The sequence below is a fragment of the Argiope bruennichi genome, chromosome X2 (genome assembly GCF_947563725.1).
Source record: "Argiope bruennichi chromosome X2, qqArgBrue1.1, whole genome shotgun sequence".
Taxonomy (NCBI): Eukaryota; Metazoa; Arthropoda; class Arachnida; order Araneae; family Araneidae; genus Argiope; species Argiope bruennichi.
Genome location: NC_079163.1, coordinates 3894866 through 3922138, shown reverse-complemented (window position 1 = coordinate 3922138; position 27273 = coordinate 3894866). Strand labels below are relative to the sequence as shown.

At 29.5% G+C, this 27273-nt stretch overlaps 1 protein-coding gene across 2 annotated transcripts in view; it reads left to right on the top strand.

The window, feature by feature from the left end:
- Positions 1-27273, top strand: part of LOC129960469 (carbonic anhydrase-related protein 10-like) — a 423345-nt gene that overhangs the window by 345340 nt on the left and 50732 nt on the right. For both annotated transcript variants that reach the window (XR_008783594.1, XM_056073927.1), the window contains exon 8: positions 21938-22092. Coding sequence is in view for 1 of the 2 variants with exons in the window: in XM_056073927.1 (XP_055929902.1) it covers positions 21938-22092 (155 nt within the window). In the remaining variant the exon portion in view is untranslated. The remainder of the gene's footprint in view (positions 1-21937; positions 22093-27273) is intronic.

The following is a 27273-nucleotide window of genomic DNA, read 5'->3' as shown; positions in this document are numbered from 1 at the left end:
GTACTTCAAAGAGAGCGAATTACAAAAATTGTGTAGAAAATTATTCAATAAAAACCTAAATATCATGTTGATAATAGATATGAAATTATTTCATCCCATTCCCAAAGTAAAAATAGTTGCTTTTGAGGATTAAATAAATATCTAATTTATTGAATATGCATCATTTATTGCACTCGATAATCCTATAGAGGAGTAGTTTTAGAGTGACACGTATTTACATAAATTGTTCTACAAGTATCTGAATGATATTTAAAAAATTTAGAATTTCAAATTCATTCATTTTCTTAAACATCACTATTTTGCAATAAAATTTCTAAAAATGAAATGTCTATTTTGCCTCTGTTATTACACATGGAATGGTAACGGGTTGCATTTCTAAAAATATAAGCATATTACATATATACTCCGAAAGATTAGTTAAAGCAGCTACAAAAGAAAAGTTACACTTGCAGAGAAAAACTTTATAAAGATAGAATATGCGGGATCAGCATTATTCATTTTATTATATAATCAATTTGATTTGTGAATTGATTTACTCATTATTTTTACTTAATTAATATTATATCTGTAATGTATTTTAATGTCTTTTTTTAATTAGGAAATGATTCGGTCAGTTACTGCGTTTTTCAAAGCATGATTATAAATAGTATTTTAAACAAGCAAGGCTGAAAGGCAGCCGGTGTCCTTGCATAGAGGTAGCGCCTCTTCCATGTGATCTGGGAGTCCCGGGTCGGGCATGGTTGTTTTTCATCTGTGTTCTGTCTGTGAGGTGTGTGAATGTGCCCCCCCCCCTGTAAAAAGGTGTTGTGCAAGTGAATGTGTGAGTTTCATCTTCATATGAGCTAGAAGTCAGACTTCTGCCCTCGTGTGCTCAGGGATCTTTACCCTCAGAAGCTACTGCACCCCCTTTTCGTGGTAACGCGGACACGACATCATCAAGGCTGAAAAGCAATACATTTTGAAGAATAAGTTTATTTTTATTTTATAGCCTCATAAAATAAAATTTGATAGTTAATTGATCAATTAAAATGAAACTATATGAGTCTTTACCACTTATACTGCATAATCTCTGTAACCTCTCCAGATATTTTTTTTAATGTTTTTTTCTTATTCTTAATAAATAAATCCTTTCGATTAAATTTAAGAAATAGAATTTTCCGAAAAAATTGCATGTTACATTTAAGGTGTCAGCCATTATAAAAACGAGTAATGCTAACAAAAGGCCATATTATTTCCTTTTGTCTTGTCTGTTTATGTTTCAATACTCAAATATCGATCATGGGATTCCATTTCAAATTTGCAAAATAAAATAATCACACAAAGGAGTGCTGAAATTTAAAAATGATGATTGGTTGCAAGTTACTACTGATTACAAATAAAATCCTTTTTATTTATTTGAAGTTCTGTTCGTGAGTCCCTGAATCTAAAATTATTTAAATAAAATTTTTATTAATGTACCACATTTTTAAAATGGTATAAAATAATTTATCGTTGTTCTATACATATACCTAACCCCATACAGATTGACCTGAAAATTTGTGATTGTGAATCACAGTTTTCAGTTTTTTGCGCAACCTGCTTTAGTTTTTCATTTCGGAAGGGCATTCTCAACCCATTTCAGTTTTATGTTTTCTCCGTCTTTTTTATAAATCCGAATTTTCCTTAAGAGAAGGGACTCATTTCGCTTTCAATAGACTCCAGAGACTCTCTCTTCAAACTTTCTTTTGTTCAAGAGTATTACTCGAAATGTATTCTTGAATACGCAGTGTGAATTGTACGATTAAACTTGGAAGTTTCAAAACCATTTTAACTGGAATTTTATTTTGCATTCCATTTACATCTAACACGAATGTAATTCTAATTTGTCATCACATATTTTCTCTCTAAGGTTAAAAATCATACTTTTTTTTGACTACAGTAAATTCTTCTTTTACATTTATTTACAAAGACTTATTTTTTTATTCTAAAACGAGTTTTGTGTTTTTGTAACTTTATTTTTCTTCTTCTAGTAATGCTTGATTCGTATTTACATAATTTGTAAATCAATTTTTCTTTCGGACTACATATCAGATTCGCTTTTTGAAACTCTTCTTTCTTTTTCTGTATGAAGAAATTTAGATGAGCAAAGAATGGATTCGCACTTGAACACCATTTTATTAAAAAAGGATTCTTCGAGTTTGAATTGTGGAAAACGTATCAATGGAAGAATTTTCTGAAATTGTTTACGTGTAACTATTGATCCTTTCTGAATTTACTTTAATTTCAACTTTACTTTCTTTCTGCACTATTTATCGAACTTTTCGTTGAGTCATGGATATGATAATAAAATTTATATTCTCGGCATATATTTTTTAAAAATGTTACTGTGTTACTCATTTAATCATAGGATTTTTAAAGCTGAAAACTATATATATATATATATATTATTATTAAAGTTCAGAATTTTCATTTTAAATGCAATTTCAAAAATATGCATTTTTTTTTTTAGAATACACGCACGCAAATATTGTAAAAGATTTTAATACATTATTGTTTTTTTTTCAAGCAATTGGATATATAATTCACTTCTTTTATTCATAAAGTATTTATAATCTTCCTAGAAAATAAGTTATTTTTAGAATTTGCATTGAAATTCGGCATTATAAGTAATTGCGTATATATTTTTATTTCATTTGCTATTTTCAGCAAACAATCGAGAATAAAGGCTTTCGATTTTTTTTTCTTGAAAATTTCATATAAATTTCAACATTTATTTTCTCAGAAAGTTGCAAATAAACAATCAGAATGATATTTCTAATACAATAGATATTGACAAAGATACAAGATATTTGGATAATTTTGATGCAATTATTAAGTTTATACTGAAATACTGAACTTGTTTTCTAAAATGTGTGACATAAAGTTGCAATCCAAAAAAAGAAGATTTTTAAGTATGTTTTATCCGAACTCCATAAAAAAATCATCCCAATATAGTTCTAAAACTTGAAGTTAACAATTTGTAATTCTTTTAATAAGCTTTCAAAACATTTATTGAATTATTAAGTCCTCCTTTCAGGTGCCATATATATTTTGTACTAGTATAATTTTTACAAGCTATATTAAAACATTAATATCTCATATTCTGAGAACAAACTATCTAAACAACTATCGTATAATTTCTCTGAGGCTCTCTTTTTAATGAGGCTATCTTTTTCACTTCATGTGGGGTTGATAAAGTTACAGATATAGCTGAAATTATCCACAGACCTTTGCTTCTAAAAATCTGAGAAAGTATATTCATAAATTTCTTCATTTTGGAAAAAAAAGAAAAAGAAAAAAAAATAATTTGGGTATTCAATTTATTTTCTGGTAATCGGAAGCTTATTATTCAGATTTTTAATCATTTGCGTCATTCCATGGTATTCCGGGATAATTTACAAGTTTTCAATTGACACTATTAAAAGAAGCGTCATTAACGCAAGTCCGTTGATCAAAAGATGCTATACTTTCTTTCTGTAGGACTTTTAGACAGAATTGCAATGTTTTTTAAATGTAAAGCCTATGAGTTTCGAAGTTACGATGGATTTTATATCTCTGTTTTTCAGATACCCCAGTTATGTAGACAAAACCTTACAAATGATTTCATGATTTTTGTAAGTGTAATATTTTTAATTGCAAGAATGCTTATATCATATAATACTGTGTCTTTATGTGAATGCATTCATCAAGATCGATCTCATCTGCATATTCTATTCGGACAAAGTTCAACAGCAAAATTTCTACATCCTTGTTTCTAGAAAATAAAGTAAGCCTTGCTAATTTTAGCTTGACATATTATGATTCGAAACTTGATTTATTACTTCGCTATATACCTCAATTTCTTTAAGGCCCGAGCTTTATTTTGCATTCGATTAGTAACACCTGTACACGCGTCGAGCTTTTTATTTTGCGTGAGTTATGGGTTGGAGTGAACGATTGATTATACATAGAAAAATCAAGACTGTAAAGCTGAAGCCGAACAAACATGAACAACTGCTTTTTCTGTTGCGCATACTTAAGTTCTGGATATTTTAGGAACGCATCTTTCGTTTATAACGTTTTAATTATGCAATACAATGAATTCCCCATGACTATAATTTGCATGTAGTAGTAACAGTTTAAAGGATAAAACCATTATTTACATTAAGGAATGCACAGCTCTTATCAACATGAGTGAAGATAGCCTTATTTTAAGCGCTCGAATACAGAGTCATTTTTCCATAAGTACTTTTTTTCGGCAGTCACATTACTAATTAAATGTTTATTAACAACCTAACATTAAATGTTATGTAATGGAACACGTGAATGTATTTATGGTAGCAAATCAAAAATTTGATAGTTTTAGTTGGAAATTTGGAATCAATTTCTGAGTTACAAAATTTGTATGTTTTTAATATCAAAATGTTACGTGCAGTGCAAAATAAATCTTTCATTGACCCGACAAAAATGCAGACAATTTTTTATTCAGCATAGCCCTAGTTCTACACAGCAGATTGGGAAAAGATTTTTTCCTAAAATATTTGTATTTTAGAACCAAGTGTAAATAAAAGGCATTAAATTATAAGTTTTCTTAGAAATTATATGTATATAAATTATAAGAAACCTCTATGACATTACTTTCGTTTTTATTTTTTATTATCATTTTATTTATTCTTTTGGAATTTGAATTATTCTGCAGACTTAAAATGCAATGTATATATCTGTAGTATTCAACAGTTTCACTTAATATTGATTTGTATACTATAAATGATATTCTATGTTAAAGTTTCATTAATATTTATTTCCAGGTTTTATTAATATTTGTTTAAATATAGGTTCAGACCGTTTTAAAAATAAAACATGCCTCTCCTCTAGACTTTCCAATAGAAATTTTTATGGTTTTAACAATTTTATTTATTGCAGGTTTTATTTTATTTTTTTTATTTTAACATAAAGATTCTACATTGCTAGAAGGAAAAAAAATTACTACGATTGAAACTTCCTCAACAGTCAGTATATTCATAACTTATTTCGATGCTTATTTTATAAGAAAATAAATATGAGTTTTCTGCAAATTTGAAAAAGAAAGGATTTTTCTTAAAAAATATTGGCTCGATTTTAATTAAGTTATACATTTTTCATTATTAAGGTACGTGATAATTCTTTTAGGTCAGCCTATATTCAGTTATCAGTGATTGTAGCTGTAGCCATACGAAGAGAATGACATACGAACAACTATCCCCACTTTAACATTTTACATAATTCTTTCTAAAATAATGCACGAAAACAGGTTCAACGTATAATAGGTTCACAATAAAATCGATCCTGTTAAAACCTATTTAAATCTAGTATAAAATCTAGTTTCTCTCAACTAACTCAAACCTATTTGGATTTATTATAAAGGCATCATTCTTTCGCTAAATCCTCATTTCACATGAATATTAAAGCTGAAATTATAAACTCGACATCATTTTTTGAATATAGGTTTCCTGAATGTATCCTGCTAAGAGTTCGTTTTTGTAGATCAGCTCTCCCAATCAATTCTGAAATTCTGTTGTGAAAATGAACATAAAAATATGTTTTTTTGTTCTTCATGTTGGTTTAATATATATATTTGTAGTGTCATTTCAAGTCGGGAATTGGAGATATTTAATAATGAGACAAAATGACGAGTTCAATAATCGTTCCAAAGTGGGATGAATTTAAAACTTAAATAGTCAACTATTATTTGCATTTGAAACACGTTGAGCAAAAATAAAGTGTCCAGATGAAACACTAAGAAGCATTATTTTGTATATAATTATGAAAATGAGATAAAAAGCATTTTCCCCCAAAGGATAAAGGTCCAAATTTTTTTCGAGTGTGAAAAAAAATGTGAATACTTGATGAATACTTTGTTAATACTTGACATGGGCAAAAAATAGATGTAGAGTATAACGGAAAAAATTATTGAAAAAAATATTTCAGGAAAGAAATATTCAGGAAAATTTATAAAGGAAAATTTGATCGATGCAATTTTTGTCTTAATATATATATCGGTATGAAAATATTATAAATAAGTAAACATAATTTTAGCTACCTATTCGTTTACTCTGTAAGTAAATCAATATGATGCTGTACATATTTCCATTTCAGAGATTAAAGTTGTGTTTTTCTGATTCTAGTTTGACACAAGTAAACTGTCTATGATATGATAAATGAAAATGCATATTTATAATAATATGGGTTCTCAGGATTGTCTGTCAAAATAATTTTAATTAATAAACTATGTTTGGGGAAGGATCTCAAAGATTTAGTTACTTTGATATAACTGCAATTAGAATTGATTTGTTGGAAGATATTTCTTGACTCCGAAAACAAAATAATTGAATTTGAAATTCTTCTGAATTACAGTTCTCCAAAAAACGATGGCATATTTTAATTTTTTTAAAAATGTTAACTAGAAACTATTTCTGATGCAAGTCAAACTCTGCTATCAAGAATTGGTAATTTTATTGACTCTTGCGAAGATCCATAATCCTTTGAGAATTTTACAGATGAGCGCATTTCCATGCTCTACAATGCACTACTACGAGGAAATATTATTAATTAAGATCGAAATGCAACTTGAAATTTTTGTCTGCTGAAGGAGCTAATATAGAAGAAATTTTTATTGAAAACAATAAAAATAATTATAATTGGAAAAAAAAATCTTGATAGGCCAATGGAATTTTCAAAAAATAGTAAAATAGTGCTTTCATGTGAAGTTGTGACAAATTGTAATTAAAAAATAATTAATGAAGTTCTTTCTTATTCTTTTCACGAGAACTATAAGAATGATGATGATGACAAAGGAATAAGATACAAAACTCTTATGAATAGAAATGCAACAAATAATATTCATTTTAGCATTCATGAAATGAACTGACTTTTCTATGGGCATATTGAAGCTTAAAAAATATTCTGTTTCTGAGTCTATACCTAATGAAATTTTTAATAAATTGCATGAAATACACCCTGATTTTTCTAGAAAGTTTTCAATTCATGACTTTTTGGTGCTGTTGGAAAATAGCTAGAAAGGTGCTTGTTCCAAAAACAACAATAGTCATATTTCCTATTTGGGTAATATAAGGTGTCTGGGTTTATTGCCAATCTTGAGTAAATGTTTTGAAAAATTCATAGTTAATAGAATGGTCTGACATTTACATGACGATATTCGTTTTTTTTTTTTTAAAAATCAATTTTGCTTTGCATACAAAATTGTATTGAGAATAACTTGATATGACTCCTTGAAACTGATTTAAGAAAGAAACATTCATACAATGTTGTTTCTTTGCATATAAAGAATGCTTTTGATAATGATTTGTGACTTACTACTGAGTCTATTAAATATTCTTAACACCTCTTACAATTTAACAGCCGTCATTTCTAGTCAAAGGATAAAAATGCGGTACAATTTTAGACCATTCCTCAACCCCCAAGCAATGAGAATTCCTTGCAAATCTTTTTTCTCTCATGACAGCAAGCTAGAATCCGTATCGGAAAAAATAAGTCGCTTCTAAGTGCTAGACTTAAGATTTTTTGGTTACCGGTATTAGTTTGCAATCATAATAAGAGAGTCTGTTGTCGGTGATGGATCTGTGATTGATTGAATAGACTTGGTCTTTCAACTCATGATATGTTAAGCGACTAAAATTAATAAAATAAGATTATTATTTTTAAAATTTTTATGATTTTTAAAATTTATATGATTTTTAAAATTTTCAGCTCAAAAAATATATTTAATTTTTAAAAAAATAATTAAAATGAATGTAAAACATTAAAAAATGGCAACTTTTACCTTTTATAGATAACTATTATTAAAGATTATTCGAAATAAATTCACTGTTGGAGCGTATGTTTGAATTTCAAACACTAAACATGCAAGATTTATTTTATACACAATCGCGGTTATAGCTTTTTTTAAAATAGTTACTTCTTTTTCATTGAATAATGTATTTAAATAGTTTTTTTTTTCAGTCTGAGCTTGTTGAATAAACTCTTATTTTATTTAATGAGTTTGAAAGTATAATATATGTTGTCGCATTGGTATTAAGGTAATACTTTTGAAGATATATCAACGGACCCTTACGGTTAGCTTTTCTTTTTCTAATTGAGGAATTTCGGCCTTTCTTCAAATATGCAATATCTAGACTTCAGCCATTTTTCAAATATGCAATATCTAGACTTCAGCCATTTTTTCATTGTTGCTGTTAACTATTGTTGCCGTAACATCAGTCTGAATATCTAAATGCTGGGTGTTGAAAATTTGACTAAACGTTACAGAAAATTTGAGCAATAATGATCCTGTCATAGACAGATATGAATACGGATTACAAAACTTGCAGCGAACCAAAATATGTTTACAAAAATAAATATGTACAAGCAATCAAATATTTTCGAAATGTATGTTTATTTAAATACTCGTTAGTATTATTCAACGTGCATATTACATATTAATTCATGAAAATTCTTTACTTTGTAGATTATCTGGACTTATTATTGTGGAATTCTGTTTTAAGTAGCAGATTTCTTTAGATAGTCAGCATATGTTTTTAAGTTAAGTATTAAATCTAGGGACTATTATCTGATACCAATAACTTTTCGTTTGTTTACTCGTGGCATTAACTTCTTAAAATAAAATTCAAAATGTCTCTCAAAATGTCAGTAAGAATCAAGAAACAAAATGTTTCACCAACGTTCAAACATAAGTTATTTGCTTCAAACAGTCATTTATATTTATTTGAACCACATTTAAGGTAAAAAAAAAATGTCATTTATCCTAAATCTTTAGATTCGTAATTAATTGCGGATATTAAAACTTATATAAGGGATGAAATATAAAAATGGAATGATATAAAAATAAATGAGCTTTTCTTTTACTTATCTACATATAGAATAGTTAAAGACAAGTGAAGAAAAAAATGGGGATGTAGCAGGGTTGTTATATTTGGGAATTTTAATATAGCTCAGTCTTATATAATATTCTTACATGGATTCCTTTCACTGTAAAGTCAAATTAGTCTCTTCCTTATTTTTAAGAAAAAGCATAAAAGAACAGATACATTAATAAGAAATTTATTCCGTAAAAAAACATATTCAAATATTTTAATGGAAAGCAGGAAATAATTTAACCCAAACGAAAATTACAAACTGTATTTGGTTTTGCTACCAGAATCAAAATTCTGATGTTTAATCTCGAGAAATAATTTTACAGTTCAACGTAATAAAAATGTTTTCATAAGTATGTATTAAAGTAAAACAATAATAAAAAAACGTACACATTTAAAACATAAATATTCGACTCATATCTAGACAAAAAAATTGTAAAATTTCATTTTTCATATAGTTTTTATGTAATATTCTACAAAACAATCGAAAAACGTTCACTGATTTCTAATCTGACTTGTTGCATTTTAAAACCACAAAGAATTCTCTCAGAGATTACTGAATGAAACGTCCTTTCACAAAGCGAAAGATTGACACAATAAGCTACATATGTCCCGTCACTGCCTTCGAGAGTGGTTGAGTTAAATACTATCAATGAAGGGGAAAGCAATCCCTTTGAAAAAAGTGTGACGCGTTAAAAGTAAACTTTCTTTGTAGGTGTGACAATTTCGTTAAGCATTGCCGACAAGAGGGTCAAAGAAGTTAACCTTGGGATAGAAATATGAATTAAAAATTAATCTTATCAATTCAAATGCTTTGATCTTGGAGAGTATAAAAAGAACTAATGCCCTTGAAAGCGAATTTTGTTGAAAATTCATAATTAAATAAATGAGAAGTAATCCTTGGATTTAGTAGAATGAATGTCTCATCTCTCATTCATAAATAGAGAGTATTTCCATTTATTTATTAGAGTTCAAATATCAATCTATTTTGAAAAAGAAAATAAATTGAAGGTTTTTTCCAAATTAAATAAAAATCATCATCCGATTTGTTTCTGGGTGTATTCAATATCTTATGAAGCTCTATTTGCTACTTCGAGCTTTACACCTAATGGCATCTTCCTAATTGGTAATAATGAATTTACAAATGTAATGAAGAACTGCATTGACAAGGTGGATCTCTGTCGATTTCTGAGCTCCCTCATCTTTCTTAACTATTTCCCCTAAAGTGAGTAATCACAAATATATTGAAGACAAATTTCATATCGTGTTCTTTATAGTTAAAAGCAAAATTAATATTGATGCTAGCTTTGCAGTTGTAATTTCCCAAGATAAAATTGAAACTGTAGCATGTTAATATAAATAAGTCATAGTGACTATTTACGTATTACAGAGCGGTCACAGAAAACTTCCTAAATATAAGAACCCCTAGCGGCACAAAAAATCGAAATGAAATTTTAGATATTGTCATTTGAAGGTATGCTCTAGATATTGTGATTATTTAAAACAATATTCTTCTCATAGTTATGCAACAGAGAAAGTCCAGTCTTTCTTCCTGCAAAAATTCATCAGCTCATAATAAAACATAAATGGTTTCGAACGATACACGTATGAAGAGAATCGGAGGTTAAAACAATTTCATAAAAGAACACTGTAAGGGACCAAAGAAAAGACAGAGAGGAGATGCATTGACGCATTTGACGACGATAATTCACGTGGATTACACAGAAGATTGACCAATCATAGAATATCATATGCAAAGCATAGCTTATGGAAATCTTTTAACCCTCCATCTGCGTGTTCCGTGATTTCAGAGGGTAGGCAATCGGTCCATTTTCTGTTGCCTCCCACGTTTTACGCAGTTTTTAGAGTTTATTTTTATAATTACTGATTTTTATTATATTATTATTATTATGTAGCATATAGTATCAGTTCACTTTCTTTGAAAAATATTTAAACATATTTTCTCACATCACATCTAAATAGTGATTTTAAATAATTACGTCGCCAGAGGGTTAATAAGAAGTTTGTGAAGTTTGTTTCTTCAAATATGCGTTCGAATGTGCTATTACTATCGAATTATTATTATCGAATGAATGATATTTACAGGGAAACATTGAACTGAGCTGGTAAAGCTTGATTTATCTGAAAGAGGAAAATGCTGATGGACTGTTTAAATTTTCGGTGAAATCATAACCTAAAACGAGGTTATAATTTCACTTTAACCTAAATAAGGATATGATTTCATGACTTAAAACGAGGTTATGACTTAACTTTGATCATTTTACCTTTATTAGATACAATGAAGATAGCTGATGACTTTTGAGGATATTATGGGCAAATGAAGCATTTTTCTCCATAACAGGGTCACACATGAATAGTTCCTGTGCCATTTAAGGTTTCTCAAAGTTCTGGTCAATTTGCGTGGAAAAAAAATATTGAGAGTTGCTTTTTGAAAATTTCGGAATTAATTCGTTGTAACCGTAACGTGGTAATTTTATTGTTTTAAACCATCACAAGATTGCGCGCCTACCTTAAAGCAATACTATCTGAAATTTCCATCCAATTGGCTGAGCGATAGGCCACTAAGAGTTCAGATATCTGCAAAATTTTCAGATGAGCAGTGAACGTTTCGAAATTCAAAAATATTAAATATTCAATTAATTCGAAATTATTCAAGATTCCATCTTTTTTCATAGTAAATTCAAGGGATATTAATACAGAAGAAATATTTTTGAATCATCTTAAAATTCAAATTTTTTCCGTGATGATGTTATCAACTTCATTTCTGTACAATGTTCTCACAATTATTTTTAATTTGAAAATTAAATTTTAACGCATTAAAAATATTATTTTTGAACTATTATAGCTTCATTTTTTAAAATTTTTGTTTTATTTTAATACATATCTTTTTGCCAAGTTTCATTTTTGTGAGAGTAATGATTGAACAATGACTAAAAGTAGGCATGCGTCAATCCCTCAACCAAATAAGAAAAGTAAAGTTGTTGCGAACAAATAATATAAATGTTCGAAAATAGGAAAAGTTTCAGGCAATGGGAAATTAACAAATATTTTTAGTTTTTCATTAATTACTCATAAAAGTACTTACATCATTTTTAAATTAAAAAATTTACCTTATCAAAGATACTCATTTCCTTTTAGTGCATTTTTTCTTTAATTAACATTAATTTTTCACAAAATATACAGCAGATGATTTTGGAATAAGGAAATTTATAAGTACGTCTTTTGCTGAGCAACGTTAAGACTTTGAATAACAGAAACCTTTAAAAAATCCTTCTCTTTCTTTTAAAAGCATATAAAGCGAAAAGGGTATTATATATTATACAAAAATAGCTTTTATGTTAAAAATATAAAAAAAGAACGGATTTTAATCCTTAACAAGGCTGGGTTTATCAACTAATATAAAATAAGACAAGAATGTAATCATGTCCAAAACTGTCCCTTGGATTTGTAATGTATGCATGTAAATGCAATTATTCCTTTATGAGTCATGACCAGAAGTGGATGGAGTCTAAAAAAGATAGAAAAAGGTAAAAGGAGCCCTGGAAAAAGTATTTTCAAATTGTATAACTTTAGAATGGAATTTTGGAGAGAAAGAATTTTTGGTTTCATCAAAATTTCTTTCATCTTCAGTGAATGAGTGTCATCGTGGGGAGAAAAAGAGTCAGGGCAACTCAGAAGTTAAAGTGAAGATCGAGTTCTAATGACTAGAAAATAACTATTGTAAGATCTCATATAAATTGAAATTGTTACAATTTTCAAATTCGAGTAAGTTTCGAATGGTTTAAGGCAAAAACTAGTAAATTTAGTAACTTGAAAGTGTAGAATAGGATTTCAAATAAATTCATATAAAATAATTTGCTATCAACTATAAGATTTGCATGATCAAGCCAAAGAAACAATTTTGAAAAGTTATTCAAAGGTGTGAGAAAACGATGTTTACTATAGCAATTTTTAAATACCAGTGACTATTTTGTTGCATAAAAATTGAAATTTGAAGTTCGATCAGTGGAAGAGAAGAAATTTAAAAGGTATACTGGATTGTCTTCTCTAAACGAAGAAGTTTAATAGAAGCATATATTTTGGCAGCATTTTGGAATTTAGCATCCTGAGTTGGCAGAAAATTCTTGATGGACTACAGAATATTTTTAAATCTTTTTTTTTAACACGTTAACATTTGTAGGCTGGTATGCTATCAAGATAGTGAGTGGTGAAGCATGCGGAAATTACTCATGGAATTTAAAAGAAAATAAAGTTTGTACTATAAAGAGCTATTGTAGGAAGGAGAGAGAGAAGCATATTATTTCTGTTATGCAACGGCTGATGAAATTAATACAAGCAAATCAAGTTTGGGGTATTATCATACTACCATTTTTCATACTAGAATTTCAAAATTGTGCTTTTACATTAATTAACTGAGAAGAGTAAAATGCTTTATATTTCAGAAGGAATCATTGTAAGGATATTCTGAAAATATCTTCCACCTAATCAAAGAAAATTATGAATGAGTGTTCATCATTAAGCCATTGAAAATATAAATAATAGATGTTAATTTCCACATTTAGCGTTATTTAACGTTCTGAATGGTAAGGGTGCAGCTTACTTTAGATTTCTATTTCATTTACTTGCAAACAATAACTACTGGTAAAGAAAAGTTTGTCCTGTAGTCAAATTTACCACCTAAGTAAGGAAAAAAAACAACATTATTATTTTAAAAAAAAGAGAGAGAATAAAAATTCGTCTGATCTTCTAATAAATTTAAAATTTAGCCAACTTTAATTTTACAATAGCCTTTAAAGCTCGTGTTTCATTAACAGCAGATCTTTAAATAGAAATAAATAAAATACAAGGTCTATAAAAAAAGTGTGTATTGCAAATCGACTGTGGGTATTTAACATTTTTTGTGAATGTTTCGAAAAATGTTTAGAGTATGTGTACAATTTTTGCTCATATGTATGTGCACAATTTTTTCAATGTTATATATGTGAACAATTTTTTCAATGTTATATATGTGAACAATTTTTTCAATGTTATATATGTGAACAATTTTTTCAATGTTATATATGTGCACAACTTTTATTCCGACATTTAAACATGTCAGCTTTGTTCTCATGTAAAACATTTAGTATGTTACTATTCACTTTTTTCCCACATTCATGTTTAAAAATGTGACTGTCAAATTTGTTCTCTAGAGTTATTTCCATAGAGACCAATTTTGTGAAGATGCTATAATAAATAACAAAGTCATAAAGGTGCTCCTTTCTTTTTGTTACCTCTTTCAGAAATTGTTCTCTTCCAAGAATTCATGAATCTGTAACATCATGCTATTGTATGCGTGCACTTCGCTTCCTGCTGAATTACATAATATTTATTTGTTAAGAAACTTGCTCAGGCCGTAAAAAATTTGGTCTTTCAAAAGACCACTTTGTTTTAGACTTGAAAAAATGCTTCCCCACTTTCTTTTATGGTAGTATCTCTTACGGGAGAAAAATGGCATAGTTCTTTTACAAATGTTGCTAAATTTTTATTGCTTTCTTGCTGAAGCTGTATTTCAGCAGCCATCGATATCTCCTCCTGGCTCCATATTTTTCGCTGTAACTTTCAGTCTTTAACTTTCAGTGATTTACAGATTCTTCTATTTCATTCAAGATGTGAAGTTGTTTCTATACTTCTTTTCACCATGTCAGTAAATTATATGTATTATTCAAACCACTATATGCATGGCGACCGGTAAAGTCCTTCTAAACTCTTTAAACTCAAAACGGCGTCTCATATAATCAGGACAGTAACACGTATCAATAGTGAAGAGACTATGCTGAATTTATTGAGACTGGTTACATCGATACTGGTCATCGAGAGGTGTGGTACTGTAACACTTAGTTCCCTACTTTACTTCCTTCGTTGCTTAAGAACTTCTACGAATTTCGGAGCGAAATTTAATATGTTCTTAAAAATGCCTGCTGGATCAAATTATTAAAAAAGATCCCAATTTCTATAATGGAAAAAAAATGTGTGATAATAGTTAATTAATCACTTTAATTTATTCAGTTAATTGCTTTACCTATTCGAATAAACAGGTGTCTTCGTGTCGTTTCCTTCGACACCAATTTCACATACCCAATCGAAAACAACAAATTTACATAGCTGCTTTTTTTGGCAACTGTACAAGTGCTAGAAATAAGCACAATAAGATATTTAGAGTTTACTAATCACTAAGAAAGCTTCGAAAGTTCATACGAATATAATTTTTTTTAACATATTACAATTAACTTCAGACCCATTTACAGTAAACACCTGCTCGCCTCCAAGGATTAAGGTGGCAATACTGGTAGGGAAATGTGTGAGCTAGGATGAGAGGTTCGGTCCCAACGATCCAAACCTATAAGATTCCTCGGATTAAAAAAAAAATAATTATGAAATTTATTTCGAGTATTTTCCGGTTGATTGCGGATAATCACTTAGTTCACAACTTATACATAATATATATCATTTAGTATTTTTTTCTTCACCTGTTTTGTAATTGCAAAGTGTTTATAATTTCTTATGGTATTTTAATTTATTACTTTATTTTTTTGCATTGAAACTGGACACTCCGCTTACGCATTGAAAATAAATGTTATTATTCTCAGTTATCTTATGTTCAAATTCTATATCTTTAATGTTCCATTGGCAATTCCTTATTTGTCCCAGTGAATTTGAACTATTTAATTAAGTCCCTCTAGATGTGCAGAGATTTGAAATTTTGTGGTGAAGATTTGAGTTTTCAGTGAACCTATTCATGTGATGTCACTGCTTTGTAATAAATATACCTGCGCATGGGATTTAGCATTGCATCTGACATCACGTCTTAAAATGGAAATGTCAAATGGCATTTCTGGTGAGAATGAATTCATTCGACAGAAAAAGTCTTACGCTTAAACAAAGGAATTGAAAGTTATTTATGAATGATAAAATGTATTAGATAAGTTGAAACAAATTACTGTAAACTTCAATGAAATAACACTTAACAAAAGCACAAAGTCAATTACAAACATAATGTCAGTTATAAGTCACTTTTTTCAAAATTCCGCATTGATCCGATGATTCAACATAACATTTATAAAATATATCCTGAAAAAATTCCGTCATCTATTAAAATTTCACCCTCGCACATTCTTAGCTTCTGAGGAATATGTAGTAAAACACTCCCTTCGTCAAATGAGTAGTAAAAAGGAAATTTAATGCGTCATAAACCAAATTACTCTCAACAGCTGCTGGTATCTAAACCTGGGTATTCCTTGTTATAATTACGCGCAACAGCACCTTGTTTAAGTATAGTTTTAATATCTTTCACAAATATTTGTCTTAAGAAAAGGCTGCAACGACATGCGTTATTAAAGTATTCTTATGAAATAAAAGACAAACTTTTGAAGAAAGGAGAGTGTTTCAGACAAATTAATTACCTTGAAGAAAATGATATTCCAATAATGATACAAATTCTAAAACAAAATACGATTGTTACACTAAAATTTGTTTCAGAAATTTGATCCAACAAATACTGGAATAAATTATTCTACAATTTTCTACATATGTATTCGTAAATTTTATAAGGACTTTCTGTAATTAGTTTATGGAGATGATTTTTCAAATGATTTCAGCTTGAATTTTTAGTCCTCGCAAGAGAGAAATGCTCATTTGTTTGGCTTTTGAAATCTCACAGTGATGTAATCATGCTTATAATAGGATTCTTGAATGCAGGAGAAATTTTTAAAAATTCACTTATAATAATAATAAAAAAATGTTAAGTTTAAAATTATTTTTCTTTTAAGTATTAAGAAACGAGCATGATTTTAATATCCGTTTATCTTTTTTTTATCTGTTTTATATATGTTAATATGCATCTAGTAGCATTTAAAAATTCAAACAAAACGTTCCATTTCGAAGTCGCGGATACGTTACTTTGGCTCGGTAGAGTTAACTTGAGTGCATAGCCAAGGACGCTACGCAGGGATGAAAAGTGGGGAAAGAGCGCTTCAAGCGCATGGGATGCTGGTGCACAAGGGGACCATTTTTAATACTTCAAACTAGTGTTTCAGTGAATCTTTTGTAGTCTTTTTCAGGGATAATATATACATCACAAATGATTATTAAAAGATGGAATTATAAGGTAATTGCATTATGATTCATTTATTAACTTTCATTACATTTTGAAAAATAGCCAAATAAAACGTCAATTAAAGCGTTTAAAAAATGCACACCTTAGACGACACAACGTAGCATTCGTCTTTTAATACTTGCATACGTATGATTCAGTTTACTATCTGCGACATCAAAACAAATTTTTTGAATTTGTCGTCAAAGATCTGCTGCATCTACGGGAGATATGTCGCCCATTAGAAAAAGTAAGCAAACCTATAAATAAGAGTCAACAAGAGTCAAGAGTGAAAGCAGCACCATTTATTTGCAACTGCATCTAAAAAGTACTCTCAAAGGGCGAGGAATTCAGATATTAATGCCATTTAAAACAAACTGAATAAGTCGATCACAATTCAGTTATATTGGTCCACGGAAGGGCCTCAATAAAAAAAAAGTTTTTCAAAATGCTACATCATACATATGTAGAAAATAGGTATTAATGTGAGCATTTTTGGTATTTTTTTCTTTGTTTGTAAAGGGGTCGTTTTATCAGTTAATGCTTCCATCTCGATTAAAGCGACTTCCGTATGTCTAAAACTACTCTGCTGAGGGAAGAAAGGTTTGACTCTACCTGAAGTGGGATTCATCTGTAAAAGTTTAAGCACTGATCATAATCTGACAGCCCTTTCCACGGAGTTCAAGAATTCAATTTCGATGCCGATAACTACGAAGAAATATGCTCAGCACTATTGTTTTGGGAATAATGAGTTCTTAACAGACTGTTCACTTACTAGTATGTCAATTTCCACTTACTAGTAAGCGTCAATTTCCACATGTCTTGCATTAAAATTTGTTCCCCGAGAGAAAGAAATAATCATATAATTTGCAATCTCTTAACCATTCTGTAAATGTATTTTCTATTTATATATATATTCTTGGTAAACGCCGTTAGTATTAGGGTATCCGAAATGCTTTTTTCTCATCGCTCTATGAATGTCCTTATCTAGCTCTGCTTGTGCAAACTTGTTATCTATTAGCCGTCTATGCCATCGGTTTCAGTCGTACCAAAGCTCTACTGCACCCCAAGCCGTGACTAAACCTTAAAAAAGTTCTTTTGTCCATTTGGTGGGATTGGAAAGGCGTAATTTTCTACGAGATCCTTCCTCAAGGTGAAGCAATAAATTCTATGAAATACTGTCATCAACTGGATCAATTAAAAGCTGCCATAGCAAAAAAAAAAACAAAAACGGCCAGAATTAAGGAACCGACGAGGCGTTGTTTTTCATCATGACAACGCGAGACTACATATTGCATTAGTCGCAAGAGAGAAGCTCTTCAGTTTGAGTGGGATGTTTTACCGCATCCTCCATACTCGCTCCATTTGATTATTACTTATTTCTGTCCTTAAATAATTATATTCGTGATAAGCTCTTTAAACCCATCAGCGAAATAAAAGCGCACCTCTAAGATTATTTCTTGTCCAAAACCCAACAATTTTGGAAATTGGCATAATGAGGCTTCCTGGCGGATGGAAGAATGTAATAAAGCAAACGGATTCTACATAACAAAATAAATAATATCTTAAACAGTAAATATTGTGTATTCACTTCATATAAGGAATAAGAAAGAAACTTATGGGACACCCTAATATCATTTTGCAGCTAGGTCGGCGTATTCCTCGTTTCTGAAATATATCATTGCTTAGGAAAGTTTGATACTACGTATACAATTGCAAGCAATAAATTTACTTTTTTTCCGACTTTCCACTGCATCTCAAAGATATCTTAATTGTTCGATTTCTCAAATGTCGATATAATAAATGTTTATATCGAAATTTAATGCAGGTGTAGTGGGATAGTTCTGCACAGTGGGAAACACTGCGCAAATCTGATTTCAATAGTAAAAAGCGTCGGAAATGGACAACCTGTCTATTTGGTGCAAGGGAGAATAAGCCTACTCTTATTGTAATTTATCATTTTTATATAATATTTTCTGATCTTGAAAGAAACAGACGTATTTTAATTACGTGCCTCCAGTTTTCATGGTAAGACTCTGTTCTGCAAATAAAATAAGGCTAGGCAATTTTCAATACCATATTCTATTCTTTTGAGTCATTTCAGAGAATTTTAAGCGAAGCAATACCTGTTGATTGTATAAATTCTGTGTAGGGTAATTTGAAGCAATATAATAATTGGTGCGCTGTATTACTCCGTATCAAAGTAAGTGTGTGATATGACACTATACAACAATTCCTTTAAATGTTGGGAATTTTGTTTATTTTATAGATACCTTTAAATTATACACGAAGTTTAAAAGGAATCTTGCATCCATGCTGAACTAAAAGCAGATGTTGAAGCTGTTTGAGAGGGAGGCTGAAAATTCATGGAAAGATTGAAAACTTTTAGAGTCTCTGAATCTCCTTTACAAGATAGAAACTCGTATAATTTAATCATTTGAAAAATACCTTAAGAAAGAAGCCGGTTTCCTCAGTTTTTCCAAAATCCATTTCGCTGAACACTGTCTGAAGCTAATCAAGTTATTTTGTGGGTACTCGAAAATTGGTGTACAATTTTACTGAATCCAATCGACTAAAACTGGTTTCAATAACTAGACAAAAATAACAGATTTGGATTGAATGGTGTCATTTTCAAATGCACTCTGCGCGTGTTATTAATATACCGCATCGATAATTTTAACTAAGCGGATGGATAAACTACTTAAAACATTGCATGCATTTTTTAAAAGTGTTAATTAATTGAAAAACGAACCTACAATGTAGAGGAAATCAAATAAAAAAATGCAAAAGCCTTTTAAAGTGTTGGTGCAAAAAGGGACGAAGTGTTTCTGCACTTTAGTACCTTTTAAAGTGTAAATAACGCCACAATGATTTGTGAATGCTGCAAGAATTCAAGCCAAGAAAATTACAAAGATGGAAATGAGTTTAATCACTAAATTTGCTCTGTTGAAGCTGAAAGACTGAAATGTGTAAAAGTTGTGTGAATGTTTTACTTTGTTATCCTTAATTTGTTTAATAATGCTTCAGAATTTAATAACGTGTTCTTTATTTTCGTAAAAGATTTGAACTTTGGATCAAATTCGATTAATATTTACATTTATACTTGTAAAATTCATCAAAAACAAAGCTTTTTCTACTAATTCACAAAATTTCAACTCAAAGCCGAAAGTACAAAATTCCCCCTCCCCCTCAACGCGCGGAATTACAAACTCTACGGGGTATAACCGAGCAAATGTACATTTTAGAAAATTGATAATTTGATAAAAGAACTAGCTGGACAAAAGAGAACCAATCTCACTTGGCACTTAAAGCTTATATTTAATTGATATGGAAAATTAGACAAGGAAAAAATATTATTTAATTTACTATTACAAAATTCCCTTAGATGCTCAGAATCCCCTCCCCCTCCCCTAACAAATGTTTCCATCTAAATTTGTGTTTCCTCTAAATTTTAAAATAAGTATACTTCAGATTGTTGATGAAACTTTATTGAAAAATTACCTTTATTGATAAAAGCATGAAAATTTATATGTAGGAGAGTGTGTGCATTTAAGAATATAACAAAAACATTTTACTAACACTTTTACACTATAGGGGATATATAAAAATTTAACTTTTATAACTTTTTAATTTTAACCTCCATATATACCACAATATTTTCAGAAAATTGTCTATCATATTTATTGATACTTTGTAGCTGGAAGTATATATTTATGTGCAATTACTAGCAAAATAAACACTTTTCCCATTTTGGGGGACTACATTATCCAAGGGATCGAGAATGTTCAAAGTTTTATTTTTTCATGAAGTCTATAGTTTTCGAGAAAATAGTACTTAAAAAATGGTGATGCTACATTTGGTTAGAAAGAAATTTTAAAGAATGAAAAACAGCTTGTATACATGCATAAATGCAAAGCCTCTATGGGCACAATGACGCATCATTATGCGCGTCGCAAAATGACGATACAGCAGTGGGAATGTGCGAGATGCATGAAGACGAATAACTAATAGTTTTAATTTTTCTTTTAAACAGCACCATGAAAAAAACCTTTGTTACTTTCTTAATGATGAAGAGTTATAATTATGATGTCTTTAATTAGGTTAAATTTAAATGAAATCAATGTCATTTTTTAATGCGACTTTCTCAAAATAGAATGGAAAATATAATAGACTGAAAGCTTTCCATTCTTTATGAGAAAAGAATTGAGCTGTGTTGTTATTTTTGCGATAATTAAAGGATGTCATATTTTATTTAAAAATAATAATAATAGAAATATATTTAGATGTTTTCTTTTAAGGTCTTAGGTATATTAAATTTTGTTCAGTTTAGTCAATTTGAGTCTCTATTTGAAAACTTCATGAATACAAAAGTTGGAACCCTAATAAATAACAAGAAGATCTGAGCAGTACTATCTATCGTCGAAGATCATCAGGAGGAGGAATTGACTTACAATTTCACTTATTTTCGAACTCTTTATTTTTATTGTTTTGACTTGTTAGCTCATTTGCAAAGTCGAACACATAAAGTAATTCCTTTGGGTACGAATGCAACGATGATTTTGTTTTAAAATTAGACAATTTTAAAACAAAATGATAATTTTTATTTAATATGCTTCTGGTAAAATGTTGCAAATATTTATTTAATTTAATATGTGTAACGAATATTTCTCAGATATTATTACAATTTCGAATGCGAAGAAGCCCTTAATAAATTTTATTTTCTCATAGTTTTTAAATTAAATTATATTTTCTATTCAAGATTATGAGAAAATTGTTGTATTTTTGTAAGTTAACCTTACAGAAAAGAGAGCTGCTTTGCTCTTCAATTTTCATTTGTTTACGTGAATTTCGCCCCTTTAAATCGTGGCTTTTGTTTCATTAGGCCAGGAGGCGCAGCTAAAATATTTGTCTCTGCGTGATCTTATGCCAGACACTCCATATTATATGACGTACGAAGGATCAACAACAATGCCCGGATGCTACGAGACCGTGACATGGATCATAATGAACAAGCCCATCTACATAACTAAACAGCAGGTATGTTAACACTTTGGTTTAGTTTCACTTAGATTTCAAAAGATACTTTTAATATTCTATATATGAATAATTTTTTGACTTACGATTCTTAAATGTTATTCTGTGTCATATATATTTTTTGTAAATATTAATTCATGAAAGCGATCAAATAGTCAACTATACGCGAAAAATACATTCTCAAGATAAAATAAAATAAATCAGAAATTTCCAAATTAGTAAGCGCTTTTTTCATTGCTTTAATTTAAAATTTGATCAAAAACGATTAATAAAGTACTTAAACCAAGAATAATGTTGTAAGCATCTGAAGCAAATTTGAGAATAGCGGAATTTATATTAAAATTAGAATGTTGCTCATTTAAATAGTTTTTATCATTTTTTCTAAAGAAAATATTACATAAAATCTATTTTAAACACACGCAGATTTGCTTGTTGCTGCTCATTTTTAGTTAGAATCTATTTGCAGATACTGAAACAAATGTCCTCAATACAAGGTTGACCGAAAGATATTTGAATTGCAATTGAATGAATTTACCCTCATTTAAATGTAATACAACATTAAAAATTCAGCACGTCGTTTCAAAATGAAATAATTATAACATTTCTTAATAGGTCTACTGAAATTGAGCAATGAAGAATTATTGTTCTACAAGAAAGTTCCGCGTAAACTTCAAAACAATGTATCACGAAGCTACAATTTGTATCCATTAAAAAGTGAGGAATTTGATTTAATTTCTAAATAAAGAATATTTTTCTTTTTAAAATAAATTGATAATGATCTCAACTCCTTCATTCAGAACCAAAGAAAGTAAATTCTGTGACAGTAAGTATAATTTCCAGTAAAATCCTGTGTAAAAACTTTATTGTCAGCAAACCTCCTGCAAATCTAATTGTCAAAATTCTCCTCTAATATTAACATTTCATTAAAATGCTAATAAAAATCAAATTTAACATATACATGATTTTTATTACAAAAAGGAAACAATTATTAAAAAAAAATAATATTATTTTTTCTCTTTGTAAAAATTTTAATGCTGCCACAATGAATTAAAATTATGTATATTAAAAATTGTTTTTGTTTCGGTATTCAAAGTCATTCAAGTAGACAAATTTAATATTGAATTGTTCATTATTTTCATCATAATATCAAAAACAAATAAACGAGTCAAACACGAATAAGGCAGCTTCAAGTTTTTGTCTTAATAAAAGAATTACTGACCAACTTAAGGTAAAAGATCTAAAATATTTATTTCATGTTGCGAAGGGGTATGTAGGAAGCTGACCAAATTCTTTGGCCTTCAGAGATAGAAGAAAAGCTCTGAAAGCTCAGAATTGAAGAAATTATGCGAATAATTGGCTTAAATGCTTACATGAAAAACTTTTACAGTATTCTAAATCTTTCAACGAATCTGCAATACTGAAATGTGCAGTGTTATCTTTTTTAACAGGTATAAAATGCAGAGCTTGGTTACGTACTACAAACAGCTATAGGTTATTTTGTCTTTTAAAAAGAAATTGTCGCCATGATTCGGAATTTTCCTTCGAAAAATTATTTAGGTAGTGGATTTGATTTAATACAAAGCTTCCTTTTGTTCAGTGCAAAGAAAAGTCCTGAATTTTTTTCTGGTAAAAGGAATTTAGAGGCATAAATAGGCATTGTAGAAGTCCCTATTTTACATGTTGAAATCTTGTGGAAAGGAATTTGTCCACAATAGTAGTATGACAAAATTAAGGTTCCGAATTAATAATAATGAATCCTATTGCTAATATGTTGAGTAATCAAGCTAATCAAAATAGCAGGTATTTATCCTCGTTTATAGAATTGTGATCCATTAGTACTGATGAGTAATGCAATAGCTAGTAGCAGGGTTTTGCATAAGCGCTGGGAGAGGTTGCTTCTTGTCTAGAAATTCTGGAGCTTCCTCAATTTCTATATAATACACATCGCAGTACTAAATCGACAGCCAATTTACAACATTGCAATCTGTTCCAAGAGTAATTGAAAGTTTCATCGAAAATTCTTTTTTAAAATAAACAAATGAATGAAAACAGCCAGACAAAATGCTAGAGGAAATAAGTCCAAATGTGATATTTGACAATCATTAGTAATAAACTACATGGTTGACATGTGTGTTCTATAGAAAACGATACAAACCGAAAGTGATGATATTTCTTTGATAAAAACATCCATTTTGAGTAGAATGCCGTGGTTTGTCAATTGTTTCACAAGTGTAGCACCTATGAAACGGTTTTTTTGGGGAAGTGGTTAATATTGTGCTAGCGTAGCGACAAGATGCCTAAGGAAAATTTGTGTGGTCTGGCTGTCCAAACTGGACTGAGCGTAACATTATATAGGCATTAGGCCCTGTGTTCTCTTCTCAAAATTTGTACTTATTAACAAATACTTTCCAAGATGTTTGTAACCGAATAGTGTCTGATTGACCAATTACGAATTACTTGACATATTTAACACAGATACCTTACTCGTCAAAGAAAACATGATTTTAATGATTTTCCAACTCCAAAATGATAACAAGTAATTAAGTTGAAAAAGAACAACTCTTTTAAATGAATAAAAATGAGTTTTGGAAGATATGGAAGAGTCTAGGAGAGCCATTTTGTAATATCTTCAAATATCAAAAGATTATTGCTTTTTTGGGATTAAGATGGAGACACGTTCTTTGAGGTCAGAAAGGTTGGAATTGCTTATTTCGGATCGAAGCTCAAGAGGAATCTAAAATTTTCATTTAGTAATTTTACTAAAATTCATTGTACTTCACAATAAGTTAACGATGATTGGGCTTGCTTCTCGTTTTTAATTGAATAAGTTGCCTTTTTTAACTCAAAAAATAAAAATAAATGCATATATTTATAACGAACAGCTTTTTTACTTTTTATCCATATTTAACATAAAATTTGAATACTTGAACATTATTATATCCAACACATCTTTGACTTAAATACTAAAAGAAATCACTGTTTCTTTATTTTTTATTTTGTTCAAAAAGATAAAAGATGGCAGCTATAATACTGAATATAAAAGGCAATAAAAGTGTTGTAGTTGGTTTGATATATGTACGTTGCAAAAAAAAGCATAAACTGCTTGCTATCAAAAATAAAGTACGAGGGGTGATCCAAAAAAAAAGTTTACAAGCAGCAGTACTTGGAAAGTAGAAATTGTGGATGTGATTATTGTTACCCAGAATGGAGACAGGTGACACTAATAGTCTTATATCGGTCGTTCAAGCAGATAGTGTTAGTACCGAGACCTGAAACAGCGACAGTAATGGAAAGACATCTAGAGAAGTGGTCTCACACAGAGGTGCGAGCCTTGATACGATATCTACGGGCCAAGAATATGTCCCTATCGGACATTCACAGACAAATTGTTGAAGTATACGGGGAGGGGTCGAAGCAATGAGTAGAGAACCTGTGGCGAAATGGTGTCGTTCTTTTGAAGCGGGCAGAGAGATTGCTGGAAACGTTTAGGTGGGACCTCCCCCCCATACAGCCCTGATTTGGCTCCCAGTGACTATTTCCTTATGCAGGCATAGAAGAAAAACTTATCCGAAACAAGGTTCATATCAGACGGTGATGTTTAAAGAGGTGCCGAGAACTGGCTCAATAGCCAGAGACCTGCTATTACCAAGACGAGTAAAACAAATTGGTCCAACGGTGCGATAAATACATCAACAGGTTTGGTAATTATGTAGATAAATGACAGCCACATATATCTCTTACTTACCATTTGCATTCTGTGTCTATTGTTAATAAAGCATTTTTCATTTGCCTTGTAAACTTTCTTTTTGGATCACCCCTCGTATATTCTTTGTAAAAAAAAAAAAAAAAAGAAAAAAAAAAGTGAAGGGATTAAGCAATAGAAATAAGCTATAGAAATCAAGCAAATAATCATGTAAGAATTGACTTTAAAAATAACGAATATAAAAAGTACATATAGAAGTAAAAAAAGAACATAAATATTTTTATTATACGTTGCGTTATTATCCACAATTTCATTTGCAGAGACTGTAAATAATGTTGCTTCCATGGCCTCGTTTTGTAAAAATACGTCACTAAAAAAACAACTGATTTTTATATGAACATTTTTCTGAAGATTTATATATTTAAGAATTAATTGTGGAACTGAAAGGCTAAAATATTGGTTTCTGAATTATTGTATTATTTTTTATGCATAAGGCTGTTATACAGGGTGGCAAAATTTGTACAATTATTTTATCTTCGAGATCAAATGATAATTAGATTTCGTTTACTTTTTATTTGCATTTAAATTGTAAAATAATTTTGAAATTCATTTTTTTCTGTTCTGACCGATAATTTACCGATAATCTAAATAGTTTTTGTTAGATTTTATATTTTTATAAGGGATGTAAAATATAATGTGAACTATTTTTAAAAAATACTATGCTTTTATTCAGTGAAAATATCATATCCTAAAATGTCCTTAGAAGTTCTTCCCAAACTAAATCAGCTGCAGTAAGAGAGGAAACATGATAACAAAAGCATCTGTATTGATTGAAATCATAGATTTCTAAAAGCAAACTCAAACTTTAGATGCTAATATCTCCAATATCCCCTTTTTCTCCATTTCCAGTATATTTCCACCTAAACATATATAGTGGTAATCTAGATTTGGGTAACCAAGCGAAAACCCCTCTCTTATCACGATGTTCGACTTACATTGATGGATTCAATTCACTACGGAATCTGTTCTCCAGGAAAGAATTTTCATTTGGTAACAAAAAAAAAAAATGCTGTTATATTCAATAATTCAAATTACTGGTAAAGCTGTTACTTAGCTTGTTTTTAGAGAATCTGTTCTATTAACGCTATGCTAAAACTAAATTTAATAATTTCACTTTGTTGAGAACAGAAAAGAAAAACTGTCTCTGTTAAGAGATAATAAGGAAATTTACTTCTCTCAATGAAAACTGACGGTATATTTGACTTGTGACAGCTTTTAGGAAAATACTTGAATTGCTATTATTTTATTCATTATAATATTCCCCAAACGTTATGCCACTTAATATTTTTGGACTCTTTTCCATGATGAAAATAATGATTACAAAATATTCTCATCAGTGATAAATCTGTTTGAGGCCTAAGCTAGTCTATTTCACTCCAGATTTTTTTCTTATAAAAACATACTCAATATGCCTACTCGGA